Here is a 19,254-nt window from a genome sequence, read left to right on the forward strand (position 1 = left end):
ACCAAGTGCATTTAAACTTGAATTTAGTGAACTGCATATTTTTTTCTGCATAATAGTTCAAACTACTTCTATAGGACATATATTTGAAAGAATTTAAATTTTCTACCAGGTATTTTTAAAAATATCAAGCCTTGAAAATCATGTTTTTGGGATATATGCAACTAATATGGCTGTCCTGTTTTCATAAAACCAGCATGATGACTATTTTGTTGGTGCCTAATTGATTTCTATTTATTGTAATATAAATTTAAATATGATAGATATTGTTCTTGTAACTTTGGCTTACAATCAAACTTTTTAAATGCACTTCATGCAACTATCCCTTTTCAATTTTTCAAAAAAAAATAAGGGGAGTGTGCGTTCTTTGCTCGCTCGGAGGAAAAAAGGCACCGAAATTCAATAAATTTTCTTTTTTTAAATTCTTACCTGTGTCCTTTGTATTGTTTTACATGTTCTGCTCCTTCTCCATCCGATGTTTTAAATAGATAGATATCTTCATCACTATAGGAACCAATAATCTCCTAGTCATTGTTCAACAATTATTATTTATTTATATGCATTCTATATGCATATAGTAAACTAGCGGCTGCGCTCCTTTCAATAAGAGGCTCTGTTTTCAGGAAGCAGAAAAAAAAGCCTAAAACTTTAAATAGGTAATAAGCTTTAGACAAAAAAAAATTACTACTTTAATAATAGGAATATGTATAGTGATTTAATTTAATAGGAAGATTTGTGTAAAGTAAGTAAAGTTTTTGGTAGATAGCATATTGTTTTTGTTGTTGTAGGTATTAGTAAAAATCCTGGAAATTTAATCATTTGAACCATAGTGTACTATCGTACGTCCCTCATCCCCCGGTCCTATACAGTTATAGAATAACTTTACTCCTAGAAAGGTATTTATATAGAAAATATAAAGTAATTTTAAAATAAATAAATGTTATGCATTCCTGTCCATCATAGCTGAACACCGCGCACGTAATATACGCGCGCATCGAGTCTTGTGAGCGCAGTGCACGCGGGCAAAATTTGGCAATCTCCCGTGGGTTGGAACCATCTATGTATCTGCGGTCAAATATCCGAATATTGTGCTCTCGTCCCGCGGTGCAAAACTGAAAAAGAAAATATTTTGAAATTTCCAAAGACTTCCATTTAAAGGACGTGTAATCAAATGGTTTATTGACATTGTTAGCAACGCCTTTGATCTAGCAAGTTTTGGCAAATAAGATGTTATCCTAGTGCAGAAAGTTTCAAGAACGGTTCAATTGGAGTAAGATACAAAATATGCTTTTGCTTATATTCAAAAAAAAATTATTAGTATTTCTAAGAATAGGCAGACATATCCAAATTTATAGATAGTAATTTTATTCAAAATTAAATTTTTTTTGTTTTGCAATTCAATAAAATAAGCATTATAATATTTGATGATATGATGGTAAACAAAACTAAATTTCATCTAGGTTAAAGTTCTTAAAACATAGAGATGTCTTTAAAAATGTCATTAACTTTATCTTAAAGTAATACTTGATATTTAGTAACTCAGTAATTTAGAGATTTATTTGTACCATTCAGCTCATTAATAATTTAAATTAGGGTATAAAGATGAAACCCAAAAGTATTCCTAATTATAAATAGAAATTAACAAAAGTTTTTAATTATTTGCTCCAAAATTTTTTAACATTTCATGCTTCTCGTCATTTTTATGGCCCTAATGGCCTTTAAAACAAAGTCTTCAATAAGCGTGTCCTTGAAACTTTTTCTTTTTTAGCATATCTTAGTACCTATTAACGGATTCTTTTAGGCAAGGAACATTAGAAAAAAAATTCCCTAAAGACCCAAATGTCCTAGCTTTGAAATCTGGACGACTAGAGAACAATTTCGTGGTACATTGGACTTAATTGGTTAATTCTGTCTGAAAGGATTTAGTACTTATACCTAGATATACTTAAGAATAAAGTGTTCAAATCCAATATATTTTGGTTTAATATCTATCTATCTGCAGTTACGGAATAAATTTAAACTCTTCTTTTAGTAGTATATTATTAGGTAAATTCTGTTTTGATTAAATGTCTATGCCTAGCCATTGATTTTTAAACGGAATAATGAGCTAAAAATATTAAATTTGCCACCCTGCCTATCTGCTAATCGTAATGTTAAGTTTCTCAGTACTGTTAATTTTGGATAACATTTTAGAATTTTACATTTTATTTTACTTCGGGATCAGTCATCAAAATCTTTATACCCTTGCGCTTTATGTTTGAAATCTAGCAAAATAATTTTGTGTTATATATATTTATCCCTGTCAATCTGGTTTTTGGGGTTTTAGTAGTTTTGGTGGGATTAAGTTAGTATGTTGATAGTCAGTTTGGATTTATTTTAGCTAGGTATCCCTCCCTGGTTTATTTAGATAAATAAGGAGCTAGTCCAGTAGGCCATCAGCTGATCATATGATTTTATGTGTTATCTATTGATTTTTAATTTTATTGTATTTTAATTGTATGAATAAAAATGTGTTTTATGTTCACCTAGACTAAATGTATGGATTATCTATCTAATTTTGTGTTTGTTTTGAAAGCGTAGCTTCTCTATAATTGGTTTGTCAGGGAGAACATTAATTATTTATTCTTAGGATAAATAATCTATAATACAAAGTAGAACGATGTCTGTCCGTCTGTCCGTCTGACCGTCTGTCCGTCTGTCCGTCTGTCCGTCTGTCTGTCCGTCCGTCCCTTAAGATCTCGGTAACCACTGAACCGATCGGATTCTACTCTTCAGGGTATATACCTATTGGTCCTGTGGTGGTTTTAAGCTATTTTCTAGGGGGGTGGGACACCCCCAACCCCCCCAAAAACAAAAAAATCCCCCCCCAATTTTTTTTTTTTTTTTTTTTTTTTTTTTTTTGCAGAAGATTTCCTTAGTCCTTTGATCAAAAATATTTTTTATTCCAGCATTTATTTTGAATGAAAGAATAGCAACATTCTCTCACTAAAAACAATAAATATTAATTTTTTACGAATTTCGCCTTAATTTTTTTTATCACCTCTTGGGGCAAAGCCCCTAGAGGCTAGGGGCGAAGCCGCTAGTATAATATAATTCAGCCTTAATTTAGTAACATTTAATATATTTTAATGATAGTATAGTTATGTAAATAAATATTATTGCATTATTCATGAAATTATGTATCAAAGTATCAAGTTTTATTTATGTGACAGAATACAGCAACCAATTTATATTTAAATTAAGAATGTAGGAACTGTTATATCATGCCAAAATTGTGATTTGTATAAAAGTTGAAATAGAAGAAAAAGGGAGACTAAAAACTAAAGAGATCTCGTAATGTAAGTATTTACATAGAACATTTTTAACACTTTATAAAGATAAAAATATATTTTTTAATTAATTGAGATAGAAATAGATAGTTTGGCATATGGGCTGGTTTTTCGAGTATCCATTTCCCTTCCCCTAAACCATTTTTAAGCATTTTAAGTACAGTCTAAATGTTATGTAAATAAATAGTACTTTAATTTGTACTTTTGTCGATGGATTTGAATTTCCGTTTATCCTGTATTTGAATGCAAAACTAGTCTGTAAAGAAGATAAATGCATTCAGATCAGAGGCTGTTTACAGTATAATCCATCAGCTGATATTGCTATAACATCACAGTCTATTTCAGAACAATGAAAAACTGCTTATATGTTTAAATATAACTGCAATATTTTGCTTTATAATAAATAATAACAGAGCATATGTCATTTTTATAAGCAAGGCTCATATATTTCAATATAAAAAAAATACTAAGATAAAAAACTTTTAACATTTATCTATTCTGAACTCTATCTATTTCATGAGCTACAATGAGCTGTCATTTCTTTCTATAATAAATACTAATACCAATTAATAACTAATAATTTATCTAAGTGGGCAAGGTCATTTATTGCCAATTAAGCCCCAATTAAACAAGAATTCTAAAAAACGTATTCTTTGAATAGTTTTGGTATTTATACAACTTTATGATTTTAATGTGTATTTTTAGAAAATCTAGAAAAACCACGTAACCTTAAATTAATTTAATATTAAAATTAATTTTTTACCCCTATTCTGTTCCTAGACAATGTCCTCATTCTTTTGTATTTTCTGACATAAATCGGAACAGACAAATGACTTTAAAAATTATCCCATTTTTCTTAATTTTGTCAAGTTAGCTTGTAAATTGTAAACTTCTACAAATAGACCAAGGTGAAAAGGATAGATAAATAGAGTAAGTATTCTATTTTGTGTTTTAACTTAAAGTCTACAAACAAAGTACTAAAAATTTCTTTTAAATCAAGTGAATTACATTCATTGTAATAATACCTCACGGAGAAGACTGTAATAAGGGCAAAGGGTGAATAAGTTTTTATAACATTCAACAGCATGGTATGCTACAGTTCAGATTTATCGAACATTTTGGGATGGAAGATTTCTGTGCACTACTGGGCATTTTAAGGGCAACCACCCCACGTCCCCTTTTTTACTTCTAGTTACCAATTCCTTGAATCATTTAAAAGCCAAAGCAATTATATGAAACTAGAAATAAAGATTTAGAAACTTTATCAAGTTTGTCCCAAATTTGAATCTAAATTTACATATTTGTCTTCTGATATACATAAATGTAATTTCTAAATATCTGTATATGAAATGTACTGTCAAATCTTCCTTTCAGCCAAATCATTTTTCAAGAAAGATACAAGAAGTTGCTTTTGATCAGGGTTGGATTATTCATAAACTTCAAAAGCGAATGGGTAGAGCCTTAATAAATGCTAAGTGCTATTTGAAAAAAACTTAATTTCAATATCTGCTCCCAACTGTCAAATACATCTGATTTATATTTTTCAATTTTAACCATTTACTTATGTGAACATAATATATCCCTGTAAATAAAGCAATTTAAGCCTTATCTTGATTAATGAATAAAATGTAATTTGAAATTATGTATTTAAACCAAAAATCTAATTTTAGGTTAGTTTTCTCTTTGTTGGATGTTTATTGTAAATTTACAAATAAACAGTAAATACCTAGATAGTATTTTAAATGGGTTAACACTTCAGACACAAGAAACAACATATTTTAAATTGTAATCATCAAATTTCTGACAAAGTGCTTAGTAAATTATTTTAGTGATACAGTATAAGCATGGCCGTAGCACCCCTAGCCGCTAGGTCACTTAAATCTAATAGAAATAAAAAAGCTTAAACCTATAAACCTTCTCCTTCTTTAAAATAGAGAAATTGTATGTATTTTATGCAATATACTTATAACCTTACAAATGTATGTCAAATGCATATAGGACTAGGATTCTAAAACAATATGTGTTTAAACAATTTAGAATATATAAACAGTGCTAGACATAAATGACTACCAGAACTAACCTAGAAGGTTTGTGTGCTTATAATTTACTCTAGTTTTAAGAGTTGCATCATTCCATTTCACAATAAATTTCCATCCTTGGTTAAAAGCAATACAGCTTTACATGGAGGGAGGGAACAATGGTCCCAAAAGTTTTATAATAACTTTTCCTTATTCGATGGCCTAAAAAACTTTGGGGACTGTGATTGCATTATGATGGGTTGGTTCTTTAAGTTGATTGTCCAAACGTTTCAGCCACTAACTAAAACCTGCAGAATGGGTAATTTTGTCTATTATCATAAAATTGTGGACATAATATAATCGGCCATTGTCTTATCCCTTTAGATCCCTGACAACTTTATGTAATTGTTAATATGTAAATAGGACTCGACAATGAATATGTGTTGTGTGTACAATTTAGAATTAGATAGAGGGCTAGACTTGAATATTGAATAACTATGCAGCTCCAATCAACAAATCAATCCAAACTTTTCACATTTCCTTCCCCCGCCATCAATTCTATTTAGTTTGCATTCTAAAATTTAACAATAAAGGGAAAAGTAAAACATTTTGTAGATTTTTAGTAAGTTAAGCTAGAAAAATAGCTTAGGACTTTAACAAAGCTTTCCTGAAATTACAGAAATATTGTTTAAACTGAAAATAAGAACTCAACGAATCTTATGAATACACTCAAAAAGTACAATTTTCCAAAACTTTTTATAATTTGATTTGGAAATTCATGCTTTCTGGACTATTTTAAGTGATCTGATCTAAACTAATAATGGGTCAAATTACCAAACAAATTCTTTATCCAACAGATCTTTTCAATTTTTCCCATCAATTTACATAATCCTAAATCTCTGTTGAGATCAGACTCATGTCAGAGCTGAAGCCTATAGCAGACATATTGAGGGCACTGATACAGGAAAAAATATTTCCAAGGTGTCATCACAATAAATATAAGTAGCAGCCTTTTCATTTTTATGACCTTATTTTCTTATAAAGGTTATAGATCCCTTTTTTCATAAAGATCCAATAACGCACATGATGCGCAATGGCCATAAAATTATCTTTTTCGCCCACTTATGTGAGCTGCGATATACTTATCCATTATTGGCTCTTCCAGAATATTTGTAGACATTCTTTTAATAGTGAAATAATGTGCAAATAATGAGCTAATAATTTGTATTTTTCTATTATTGCATTAACACCATGTGAAGAAAAGATTGGATTTAAGGAATAGCTGAATGAATTAGAACAGTTTGGTTAGTGACAGATATTGTGATGTTGCAAAAACATTTTTTTAAAACATAGTCAAATGTTTTGCTTTGTTCAAAGTACATAGGTCCAAATATTTAACAATTAGTGTTCTTTTAATATACATAATAACATATCCTATGATATAAAGTAATAAGCTTTTTTTTTGTCTAAAGCAAAGGATCTCGCTAACCGCTGAACCGATATGGTTCTTCTTCACAGTGAAGCCTCTTATAGGCTCTAAGATGGTTTTAGGATATCTAATTTTTTTAAAAAATAAGTATGGTTATGGTTTTAGGCTATTTTTCTGCCCTTCAAATATAGAGCCCCTAGATGCTAGGGGCGCAGCCGCTAGTATTAAATAAAAGAATTAAATATAAAATATTTCTATACACGAAGCGAATAAAATTTTTATGAAAACGAATTTTGTCATATAAATTTTATATCTTATCATTTTAAGAAGTTTAGATTATGGGATTAAAGTCGCAATCCTTATCATTTAGATCATGAATTTCATTTCTTTCCTTTAAACAAACCAATATCAAATAGTCGACAAGCTAGGGGTCTTAATTATTGTTATGATAATTTTTTTAAAGTTGAAGGTCAGTCTAGTAAGATATTTAAAGATAATCATATGCTGGACTCAAATAATTGTACAGGGTCAGGAAGATGTATAAAAGTTGAATCTTAAAATTTAGCTGGGCAGCAAATATTTGAATTGTACCCAACATATGATGGAATATATTTAAATATAATAATAGTGAGCTAGGCTTGTTAAGAAAATCGGAAAAGAGAAAAATGTAAAAAATTAAATGTATTGGAATTAAGCAACTTATATTATTCACTAGCGGCTACGCCCCTAGAAGCCTCTAGGGGCACTGGTAGGAGGGGGAAAAATTGACCTCATACCATTTTAAATTTGAGTTTCACAGAGTTAAAAAATATATTTAAGGGGGGGGGGAGGAGGGTGAAGATACCCTCTCAAAAAATAGTTTAAAACCTTCCCAGGGCCTATAAGAAGCTTCACTGTAAAGGAGAACAATATCGGTTCGGCGGTTAGCGAGATCCTTCGGGACAAACAAAAAACGCTTACTACTTTATATAATAGGATTAAAATTGATTAGAAAGATCTGCAAAATCCTCTAAATTTTTCAACCTTTTCATCACACCATTAGTTTCGAGACCAATTTGTAAAATTGAATGTGAACACTTCTACTAAAGTTCCACTCATAAGATGTGTCCATGGATATTTTATATAGTTATAACACAAAAGAATATCTATCAGAAAATACTTATCAGTGTGCTGTGATTGTTTAGAAATAAAATTACCTTGGAAGCTCATTTAAAAGTTCTCACAGACTTGAGACAAATTTCCGATGGGGTTGACATATTTTTCATAATTAATGAAAGTTCTATAACATTTCTGGTTCTTGTCAAAATATTTTGATAAATTGAAATGGGTTATGTTGTAGTTTATCTTAGAATTATCATTTTCTAATTGATTTCATCTTTTATTTATTTTTTAAATATTTAAACTTTTAAAACAAGTTTATAAGAATTTTTAAAAATTAAAATCAATTTTAGGCACTTTTTTGTGTATGTTATAGCATTTCTTAAATTTAAGGATTTTAGACTATTTTGCAATATTTTTAGAAGTACAAAACTGAAGAGAAATCATATAAGTTTAATTTTTTCTTTATTTTCTTTACTCATGTTTTACCAAGGTCTCTCAAATTTAATATGTTTAAGTAACATTTACATTTCTTTTTATAAAAATAGAGAAAAATATAAATTTTAACTTAGTTTCATAAACCGCTTAAATATGAATTAAAATAGATTTTTTAAATATAAAAGAATATAAAACAAATCCAAAGAAAAAGCATTTCACAAGATTACCTACTTAAAATAATAATTTCTTTAAAATTTTTATTTGATTGAGCTTGGTTTTAATTCATGGTTCGGGAGTCTTCATTTGATAGGATATATTAAGATAAACTAGATTTAGAAAACGTTAAGTAAGCTTAAAATGCTTGATTTTAGTAAAAAAAACTTTTTGAAATGAAAAAAAAGATTACACATCAATATCTATAACACAAAGGAATTTTCAAGATCATTTGTGTTTGTGAATTTTGAAATAAATATTCTTTTTAAGAAAATCTGCATGCTTGTTTTCTATACATAATCATAAATTACAAACCCCAGAGTACATAAATCATAAAAATATATATTAAAACAGCAGTCTATAAGAGGTTTTTTGCTTATTCAATGCAAAACAAGAAAGATTATGTCCATAAGTAGCAAAGTATAGAATTTGTGCTGAGATTAAAACAAATTGTTTGATAGATGCTTTTTTGGGAAAGGTAAAGTTTATTGGCCAGGATTATTTACACATAAAGCATCTATCTCTCATCCTATAGGTATTAACATTTTTTGTTATGTCTTTAATATTGTTTATAAATTTACAAATAATTTTCACGATTCATCTAAATCCTTTATCTTTTAAAGAAGGTGTATCAACTTTTTCACTTTTCATTTAAGATAGCTAGCCGGTTCTTTTAGTAAGTAGTAGATGTAAAATTTTTCATAGAATTCAGATATGCAATCGGTTTTTTTGTAGACCTCTTATTTTTTAAGTAATTTAAGTTTTTTTTTTTAAATTAAGTCGATTTTAAGGTACTAAAATGCAACAAAAAAAAGAAAGAAAATGGCCATTATGAACAAAAATAGTAAGATCTTTAATTTGACACCTTACTTTTTCAATTCTGTCAAGTAATTATTGAAAAAAAACAATTTTTTAAAACCCACGAGAATAAAAACTTTGAACTAAATTTTATCATTACCAAGGCATAAGAAATAGGCATTATATATACTGTTAGAATGAGAAAAATATTACAAATCCATTCTAAGCAAAATTGAAATAAAAAGTTTACAATATAGTTTATAAACTACAATAAAAGGAATTATATGAAAATATTATATTATATTATACAGGCAACCACCTTATTTTTTGAATTGAGAATAGAAATGGGAAGGGGGTAAAGAGGGGGTAACTAGGGGATGACAAAAGTGTTGCCTGTACAACAAAATACAATAGGCCATTTTTTCATTTTGTATTTTTTTACTTTTTTTCAATTTTGCTTACAATGGATTCGTAATATTTTTCTGATTCTAAAGGTATATATGAACCCATATTTTTTTTACCTGTGAAATGATAAAATTAAGTTTAAAGTTTTTATTCTCGTTGGTTTAAAAAAATCAATTTTTTCAATAATTACCTGACAAAATTCAAAAAGTAAGGTTTCAAATTAAAGATCTTACTATTTTTGTTCATAATGGCCATTTTTTTCCTTTTTTTTGTTGCGTTTTAGTACCTTAAAATCGACTTAATTTTTTTTTTTTAAACTTAAATTACTTAAAAAATAAGAGGTCTACAAAAAAAAACCGATTGCATATCTGAATTCTATGAAAAATTTTACATCTACTACTTACTAAAAGAACCGGCTAGCTATCTTAAATAAAAAGTGAAAAAGTTGATACACCTTCTTTTGATTATTTTTCATTCTTCTTATTCAAAACAAACTTAATAACTAGCAAAAGTACAAGTTTTAGAGAAAATCATATTTTTATCCTGTATATGTATATGAACAATCTTTATATAGAACAAACATAAAAGTGTAAAAGAGGAAAGTAATAGTAGATAAGTAAAATTCAAATTCGGAAGGTCTTACCCTTTTCTCAAACCCCTGGTGAATAGCTTTGCACGCCAATACTTTAAAACAGTAGCTTTACCAAAAAGTTCGACTGATCCTTTTTATTATAAAAAATCAACTAAAACATGCTTTTTTTGCCTACCCATTTATCCCTGTTAAAATCAGACATGTAATTATTCTCAAGATTTCTCGGGGGAGAAACCAGAAACTTTCACAAATAAAGAAAAAGTTAATTCAATCATGGTCAATTATGGTTAGCAGCGCAGCAACAATAATATTTACACTTTGATTAATGAATTAAATACTGATCGGTCCGTCTGTCTGTCCCTTATGATCTCCTATTGGTCCTGTGGTGATTTTAAGCTATTTTCTTGGGGGGTGGGACACCCCAACCCCCCCAAAAACAAAAAAAAATCCCCCCCTATTTTTTTTGTTTTTTTTTGTAAGAAATATCCTTGGTCCTTTGTTGAAGATTCCCTTTGTGAAAGATTTCCTTTGTGGAATATTTTTTTTTTACAAATTTCACCTTACACTTTTTTTTACCATCTCTTGGGGCAAAGCCCCTAGAGGCTAGGGGCGAAGCCGCTAGGTATATAAAATAGTAAGATTTATTTTGTCAATTACTACTGAATAATTAAAATATCAATCTTAGGGAAAGTTTTATGCTATTTCAATCATCGCAGCTCCTAATTAAAAATATTATATTGCACAACCAATGAGATTTGATACATTCATGCAAAAAATGATTACTAGGTTACTTATTAAACTTTAAATGATAATTACCTAGGAAACTAAATCAGAATCAAATTTTAGATGAAATCTGAAATTAAAAACTCTTAAAACCCAAATATTTTAAATTATGTAAACTTCTTTACTTAAGCTTAAATCCTTGAAAACTCAACTTCACTATTATTACATGATATAATATGAATAAACAACTTTTTCCTTCTTGTTACATACTTTTACTATACCTCAGTTTTACAATCATAATCCAATGCAAGCATTTTTATTCTGACTGTCAAATCTAGAATCTTACCAGTAACAGCATTTTTGGGAATAGATAATAAATAAGCAATAAAAAGTATTTTTCAGTATAGATTTTTTGGAAATAGTCCCTTTCGTGGCAATGCCCCTTAAGGCGCGATTTGTCTTATTTTTAAAATGGCTTTTGATAGGTTATTTTAGGTTATGTTAGGTTATATTGGGTTAGGTGATTGCCTCGCATGGCTAGAGCCCCCCACAGAGGCTAGAAATAAGAGAAAAGCTGCTGTGAAAAACGTAGAATCGCCCCTTAAGGAGCGATGCCACAAAAGGGACTTTACCCGATTTTTTTATTAGTTGAATAGGTATCATATATAGATTTGTTTTAAAAATCCTCCATTAGATTCTTTTCATGTTTTACCCATGTTCAGAAATTTTAACTTTTTTATTAGCCTTTTCCCTTTAACAATAATATAAAAAATGCTATAAATAGCTCTAAATAAAAGATAATTATGTTATGTTACTTATAAATAATCCATTTAAATGTAATTATATTAGATTATAATATATTTTCCTTGTACCTTAAAAAGCAGCCTTCAGTTTTTTTCTCTCTCAAGAATAAAGGAAGAAAAATAAGGAAGCTATTAAGAAGCTACAAAATAATAAAGAAAATCTAAGAAGCTATTTAATTGGATTCTTTAAATTAACACCCTTAATTTTCATTATAGCAGGTATTTCATGCTAGCAATTTTTTTAGGTTAACGTATCTTTCAAGCAATTCGGTCCACCATTTTATTGTATAAAGCCGTCAAGAAACAAATGCGTTCAAATTATACAAATGAGATGGTATTGCAGGTAAATACAAATTCGTCAGCTGTTTTGTTTTATTCTAAAGTACACAAATGGTACAAATGCTTCCTTGGACTTCATTTAATAATCAACTTATTCTTAGATTTCTTAGTTTCTTTACTTTAGCGATTAAATTATTTATATCAGGGGTGATTTTGAAGTAACCTTCCTCAAAAGAGTCAAAACCTTTTCTTGGACCTACAACAGGCTTTACTGTAAAGGAGAACCAAATCGAGATCTTTTACTTTACACAGACAGATATCCTATTACTTTTGAATAAAGATAAGAAGAATTTTGCGTTCACCAAACTACCTGTCCCTTACCACCGTGGTAAATTGTAATGAGACATATTGGCATACCATCAGGAAAGGATACCAGATTATGTCAATACGATTACAGAACTAACTCAGATAGTATTGGGTAATAAGGCAAGGGATAGGTAAACCGTAAAATTATTGGTAAAACATGCCAGGCAAAGAAAAGTAACTGGAGGCATGACTGTATGACTTTCAGGCTAAAACCCAAAAAACAATAGACCATCAAATTATAGAAAATATTTATCTCTAAAAGGTTATAGAAAATGGAGAGGGTTTATGTAAGCCCACTAAAATATTTCAAAAAAAATAAGAATTAATTTTTATTTAATGAAAAAATTAGGCAATTGTTTACCTATTTATTTCTAATAATATAATAACATCTTTTATTCTTCAGAATCCTTATTCTAATGTAAAGAACCATTTCCCTATTCATCCATCCAGCCACATTTATACCTTTTAATCTCATGGTAATTAAGGATGGGATTTATAGATGTTCCTTTCACAAAGAAGTTTTAAAATATATTTTAAGTTAACTAAAAGCTTTGGTCCTAAACGAAATAATAAAAAAAACTTTTTTCCGTTAGATCAATTTAATCATTATGAGACTTATATCCTGGGATGTTTAGTAGTAAACCATCTTAAAACATAACATAGGTTTTTCCTTAATACGATCCAACAATCTAACACTAAGTTATTTATGTATATGTAATATATGTTTCTATTTTTATTGGCCAAAATTATAAATATGTTTATCCCTTCTGCCGCCGTTTCATCAGAATTCCATATTGTACCGCATTAAAGCAACTGCCATGCATAATTTGACCCTTGTAATCCTAATTTAAAGTCTTCAGGGGTGTATATTCTACATGGGATCCCCTGCTCAGGGGGGGGGGGAATAAAAAATAAGTGGTTGGAGGGAAAAAAATGTAAAAATTAAGAAAACTAAAAACATTTTTTCCATTTCCCATCCTACCACACATTTTTTAAAGTTTTTTCACCAAGGAGGGGGTCCTTGGTGAAAAAACTTTAAAAAATGTGTGGTTGAAGGGATAAAATAAATAAAATATAGAGTTCTATAAATATTTTTCCATTTTCCCCCTACTGGGTGAGAAAAAACTAGGGGGGGAAGAAAAATAAAAATTTTTGTAGCAGGGGAAAAAATAAATCTTGTGCAGAATATACACCCCTGATTGTCTTAGAACACATGACTTTACGGATAATTAGATTATTAGAAAATTAGATACACCCATCTTTTGTAATCATATGAACCTAAAGGTTTCATTGTAAGCCATTTGTAGGCAAATTCTTTGTCTTGTTAGGATCTTGTTTCTTATTTTTGTTTGTCTCTATCCCGCATAAAAGCAGGAGTGAGTACAGACAGGATTTAAATACTTAATCCTAGAGCAATTAAGATTAAACTTTCATACAAATCAAGCTTTAGAGTCATTTGTAAACAAATTACAGAAAAATTAGGATAAATAAATAAGTTAAAAAATTGTCTTTCCTACCTTCCATTTAAGAATGGATATAGAATATGTTGAAATTGTGAAAGATTCTTGCATACCCTGATAAAATGCTTCTTCCAAATGGCTAATATAACAATACACGCCAACCACAAATACTTTACCCCATCCCTTACCCTAACAATAGAGAAAACTATTGACCAATATCTGAGGACTAAATTAGCAACCTAAATATTTGACAAACATTTCCCTGTTACAATATCCACAAGTATTAAGGCTATGGATACTCTGCTCCAGCCTATGGAGGATATGGATACACTGCTCCAGAAAATGGAGGCTACAGCTCATCTGTGTATGGAGGAAGGTTATGGAGGACAATGAAATGCTCCTAATTCTCCCTATGGAGAATATCTCATGAGTGGAAATTATTATCCAAGTTATGTCTACCAGAATATTGGTAATGGACCAGCTGTACATGGATCTAGCCCCAGCCCTCATCATCCGCAAGGGATACTAGACCTAACATCTATTTTATGAATAGTAAATATTAGGTACACTATTTTATTTCATAAAAATTTTTTTGGAATTCTTTTTTAACAATATCCAAGTATTCTATATCTATTCATTTCAGGAATAATAAATAAAAGACTAGTTTAAGAGTCAAACCTGATTTTGATTAGCAGGATTCTTGTGTATGCTGTAGATGGGAATCTTCTTGTCCTTTTCATTTTTTAGCAGCAGCAACTTATCAGACTTCTGTTCCCGAGTGTCACAAACTAAAACCTGATATAAACAAGGATGACAACATCTATTTAAGCAATTCATAACCAAGATAAATTGTTAATAAGGTGTAGAATAGATAGATATTTCAATATAATAGATTTCAGTTCTATAATTCATTCTAACAGCTGGAGCATTTATCTAACCTACCTCATTATCTATGCCTATTTGTAACTTAGTGTTAGGTTCAATTTAAAATTTTCTATTAAATTAGGAAACCTGCCATACCCATATATGATAATGGCTTATGATATAGAGGAAGAAACAAAAATTTTAGAATAATTTCAGGACACTACAGTCAATATGTATTTCCTTGATTGTTTTCTTGATTAGACTGAACATTTTTCATAATTGTAAGTTTGATAACAACTATCAGTTAACTTGACTTTCTGTTATTTGTCAACCAGTGTAAGTTTATTTGCATAGCTCTGTCTGTTTTCTATCTATCAATCTGTCTATCCTAATACCTGAGCGTCTTCGCCAGCAGACAGGACTACTTGATTGTTATCAACCAGAGTAAGTTTATGTACAGAACCACGATGTTGGGCCAACTTGATTGCTGATCTAAAAAAAGTTTACCTCAAATTAAATACACAAGGTAGTTATATCACCTTGTTAACAATAACAAATTACATTCTTCTCTGTGATATTATAGGTCATAGTTCATTTTTTAGATCGTTTTTACCCCCCACCCCAACCCTTAATCAATTTAGGTTTTATGTGACATTTTTCTATTAACCGAGTGCCAACCTTTTTTTCGAGTTTTTTACAATTAAATTATTTGTTTTTTTATTCCTACTGAAGCTTCAATCCCAAATTTTTTAGTTCTTTAGAAGATTTACCCCTATCTGATAATTTTTGATTGTCCTGTTGTGTGTTTAAAATTGTTTGTGTATGTGTGTGTATTTCAGTTGTGTGTGCTTTGGGTTTTGTATTTCCTGAGACCTAGTTTTTGCAAGCAAAGGAAATTAACCGGAAGGAAACAAATTTGTATTTGAAAAAGAAAACCTGTATCCAATCTTACTTATGCCAGGGATGCAGGGATAAGAAAATGATCGATATATTAATAAATTATATTAAACCTAACCATCAAGCTGTTTTTAAGGATCCCACTGAAAAAAACACAGCCTTTGTGATACTTTAGTATAAAGTTTTAAAACAATATAATCCACTTACATATTCCTATTTCATTACAACTTTTCCAGTTCAAAGTTTTAGATTTTGCATTCATAACTAGGTTTTTGTTAAATGAGGGGACTGTGTATAAACGAGACCAAGTAATCTTAATGAATTTTAAGAAGTGATGTCAAGATTTTTTTTGGAATATATTATTATAGTAAAATGAACGAGAACAAAATAAAATTCTACCACGGTCTTGTGAAGAAATTAAAAAAAAAAAGATTTGGCACTATAAATTATTAAATACAATATACATCATATATTGATGAAAAGGAATGGTAATTTGTAATTATCCAAATTAATCCGAAACGATATAGGTTGTATTTATGATAAATATATCATATACATATGTACTTGTACACATCTACCAAATATTTTGCTAAAAATATACACAATATTAATAGTTTTTTGCAAAAATCTTGAAAACTTTTTAAGTGGATAGTTTTTACATTTTGTGAGTGGAAGAAGAAACATTAGATAAAAACATCAATAGCAGCATCTGAATCATAATAAAATATTTATTTTAGAAACTCAAATAAAGCAATTAAAAAATCGTTCGTATCCTGGAAAAAGCACAATTATGTGATAAATTATTAGTTTTACAATTGTTTTCCTACCAAAATAAAAAAATGAGAGGAAGAATGGATATACAAAAAAAGATATGGGAAGAAGAAACCATCTCAAAATATGACATTTGAATAATGAAGTATAGCTGCGCTACAAATAAAACTTTCATAAAACACCTTAATTAATCTCTACATATTGCTCGCTTTATTTCTAATAATAAGAAATGTGAGCTTCTAGTATTACAATTAAGAGAAACAATATGCATGTTTATGAGGCAATCATAAAGAATGATTTACAGATAAGTAAAAATTAGGACACTTGTTCCAAGATATTCAAAAAATATTTTAAATCTTAGTAAGCTATTAGGATTCTTCAACTCTGGATTGTTTTGACCTTAAACTAATATACTTAAGTATGGTTACTAGTAATCTCTGTTGGCCATTTTAATCTGGGAGGCCTTTTTAGGATTTCAGTTGTGTACTTAATCAAATGACTTTTAATTTGAAATTTCCCATTTATTCAGGGATCGGCAGCTGCAGGTAAGCCACAAATTTGAATCACTAAGAAATCTACTGAACAAACATTGTTACTTTGGAAAGAGGTTTAAACACCCAGAGAAATTTCAAAGTTATAACATCTCCATTGCACTTTGACTTATAGGTGGCTGAAGTTAATTTTAATTAATCTCATTTTTCTCAATAATATACATTTTTAACAATTCACAAAAAAAAGATAGGTAATCGGTTTTAAAACAACATTTTAACGTGGTAGTTCCTATTTGTAAAGTGACTGTGTCACCCTCATTTATTATTTTATTAATGATTATTCCAGACATATTGTGGAGCACAACAAAGGTTGGTAAATTATTCCTAGAATGTAAAACAATATCAAAACAATTCTTAATATTTTTTTTAGTGTTGACTTAATTTTTATATATTATTAGTAAACAAGGATGACAACATTCATAGGCTTGGCATTAAAGTCATTTGTTAAGTTGATGAGGTTTAGGCCCATTGTATCTTTTAAAAATCTTTTGACTTTTAATATTCACATTAATAAAAGTGTTTCAGATTTAATTTTTGGAATGCTCTAACTTCCTGATTGTGATAAATTGTTATGACTTATGAGAAAAGAAATAGGTATTTGAAAAGCATTTAATAATGTTGGCCATTTTTCCATTAACTGGATAAAATAATCCTCTTTGGTTGATTTACTCCAGGTGAGCTAGCTAAGAGTGCTACAAATTATAACATCTAACTTATAACAAAAATCTTTAGAATCAGCAGCTAAAGCCAGCTTTCCTACCTTCGAATAAGCTGTAAAAAATATATAAAAAAAACAAAGGCATTTGACTAGCAATAAAAACTTCATGGGAAAATAAGACAGAGTTATCATCAAATGGGACCTCTTAAAAAAATTTACTCCTGGTCCCTAAAAACAAACATTAATTTTCTTGAAATATTCCAATTGATACCTTATGATACCAATTGATTTACTTACATATTTCTAATATTTATATGAAATAATATATTTCAATTTTAAAAAAAATTTCAGTACAAATTGAGTTGCTCTTGTAGTTTCTGGGCAAATCTGATCAACTCTTGAGAATAGTTGAGGCGGAAATCTTACAAATATCAAGTAGTATCAAGGGATACAGATATTCAGTCTTCAAAATTTATGATTTAAGAGAAATCAGTCCCTTCAGATCTTGATAATATCCACTTCCATGGAAGCATCATGTGCGTCATAAGGTTTTTTATCTTCAAGGAGCGTTGGTTCCCTTCCATTGTTATTCAAAATAGAATGTATTGTATATGTTTTATAAGCAAAAGTTAGGCATACGTTTTTATTGTCATAATAATTTGATTTAAGATTTTTAATGATCTTAGCTCTAATCTATCAAGTTGAACATATATATGTACATTAAATCATAACATTACTCATTAATGTGTGCATTTTCTTCTATTACTAATATTTTGTGAATAGAAATCCATATCATATCTATAGTGCCATAATGTCATTAAGTAGATGTAATATCGTGTAGGTGAAATTTTAATTAAACCATATTTTGTCAATAAGTAATCTATTTTTTATTTCATTTTACACATACACATTTATTATTTAATTTATTTCTAATTGATAAATTGAAAAAAAACTAAACTTAGAAAACTTTGTTTAAGAGACAAGTTATCAAGTTTAGAGTCTAAGAGTTTGTTTTAGTAATCTAGATCAGTGCTAGAGACATAAATTCTCTGAGAATAAGTTTATTAGTATTGCTTTCTAAATCAAGGTTTTTGTTCTGTAGATAGCTGACATTTTAATTACATGATCTATAACTGAAAGTCCTAATATGCTAACTCTCACTCTTCCTCTCAGTTTCACGTGATAACATAAGGTATACAATATATACGGAGTAGGACAGACTCGAACCCTACACATCACAGTCAACTCGCAAACAAAGCAATAAAATGACTAAATGTTGTATTTTAGTTACTTTGTTTCTTTAAATGTTTATTGAATTATTAATATCAAACAGACCCTGGACTATGTATTGTTTGTCAGAATATTTTACCTTCTAAAAGATACCGAAATAGTAGTGGGAAAATAAATTACTTAGTTTCTTTTGTTAATAACATTAAGTGGACTTGGAGAGATAGATTTCAGTACCGCAACATTTAACAATTTATCTTATATTTTTATTTTAAATTTACTACTTTGGCCTTTTACAAGTTAGAAATAAGTGACAGCATGCTGTAACTAGTTTAACA

General features: G+C 29.0%; 1 protein-coding gene across 2 annotated transcripts in view; it reads right to left on the reverse strand.

Moving 5' to 3' along the window:
* The window catches only part of LOC145313491 (DDB1- and CUL4-associated factor 8), a 69,178-nt gene that overhangs the window by 37,115 nt on the left and 12,809 nt on the right, over positions 1 to 19,254 (reverse strand). For both annotated transcript variants that reach the window (XM_080152926.1, XM_080152925.1), the window contains exons 12-15: positions 15,208 to 15,304; positions 14,627 to 14,743; positions 946 to 1,109; positions 427 to 519 (exon numbers count right to left, since the gene is read on the reverse strand). In XM_080152926.1, the coding sequence (XP_080009052.1) occupies positions 427 to 519; positions 946 to 1,109; positions 14,627 to 14,743; positions 15,208 to 15,304 (471 nt within the window). The remainder of the gene's footprint in view (positions 1 to 426; positions 520 to 945; positions 1,110 to 14,626; positions 14,744 to 15,207; positions 15,305 to 19,254) is intronic.

This window comes from Acartia tonsa, chromosome 3, assembly GCF_053477335.1.
Source record: "Acartia tonsa isolate MP-2025a chromosome 3, ASM5347733v1, whole genome shotgun sequence".
Classification (NCBI taxonomy): domain Eukaryota; kingdom Metazoa; phylum Arthropoda; class Copepoda; order Calanoida; family Acartiidae; genus Acartia; species Acartia tonsa.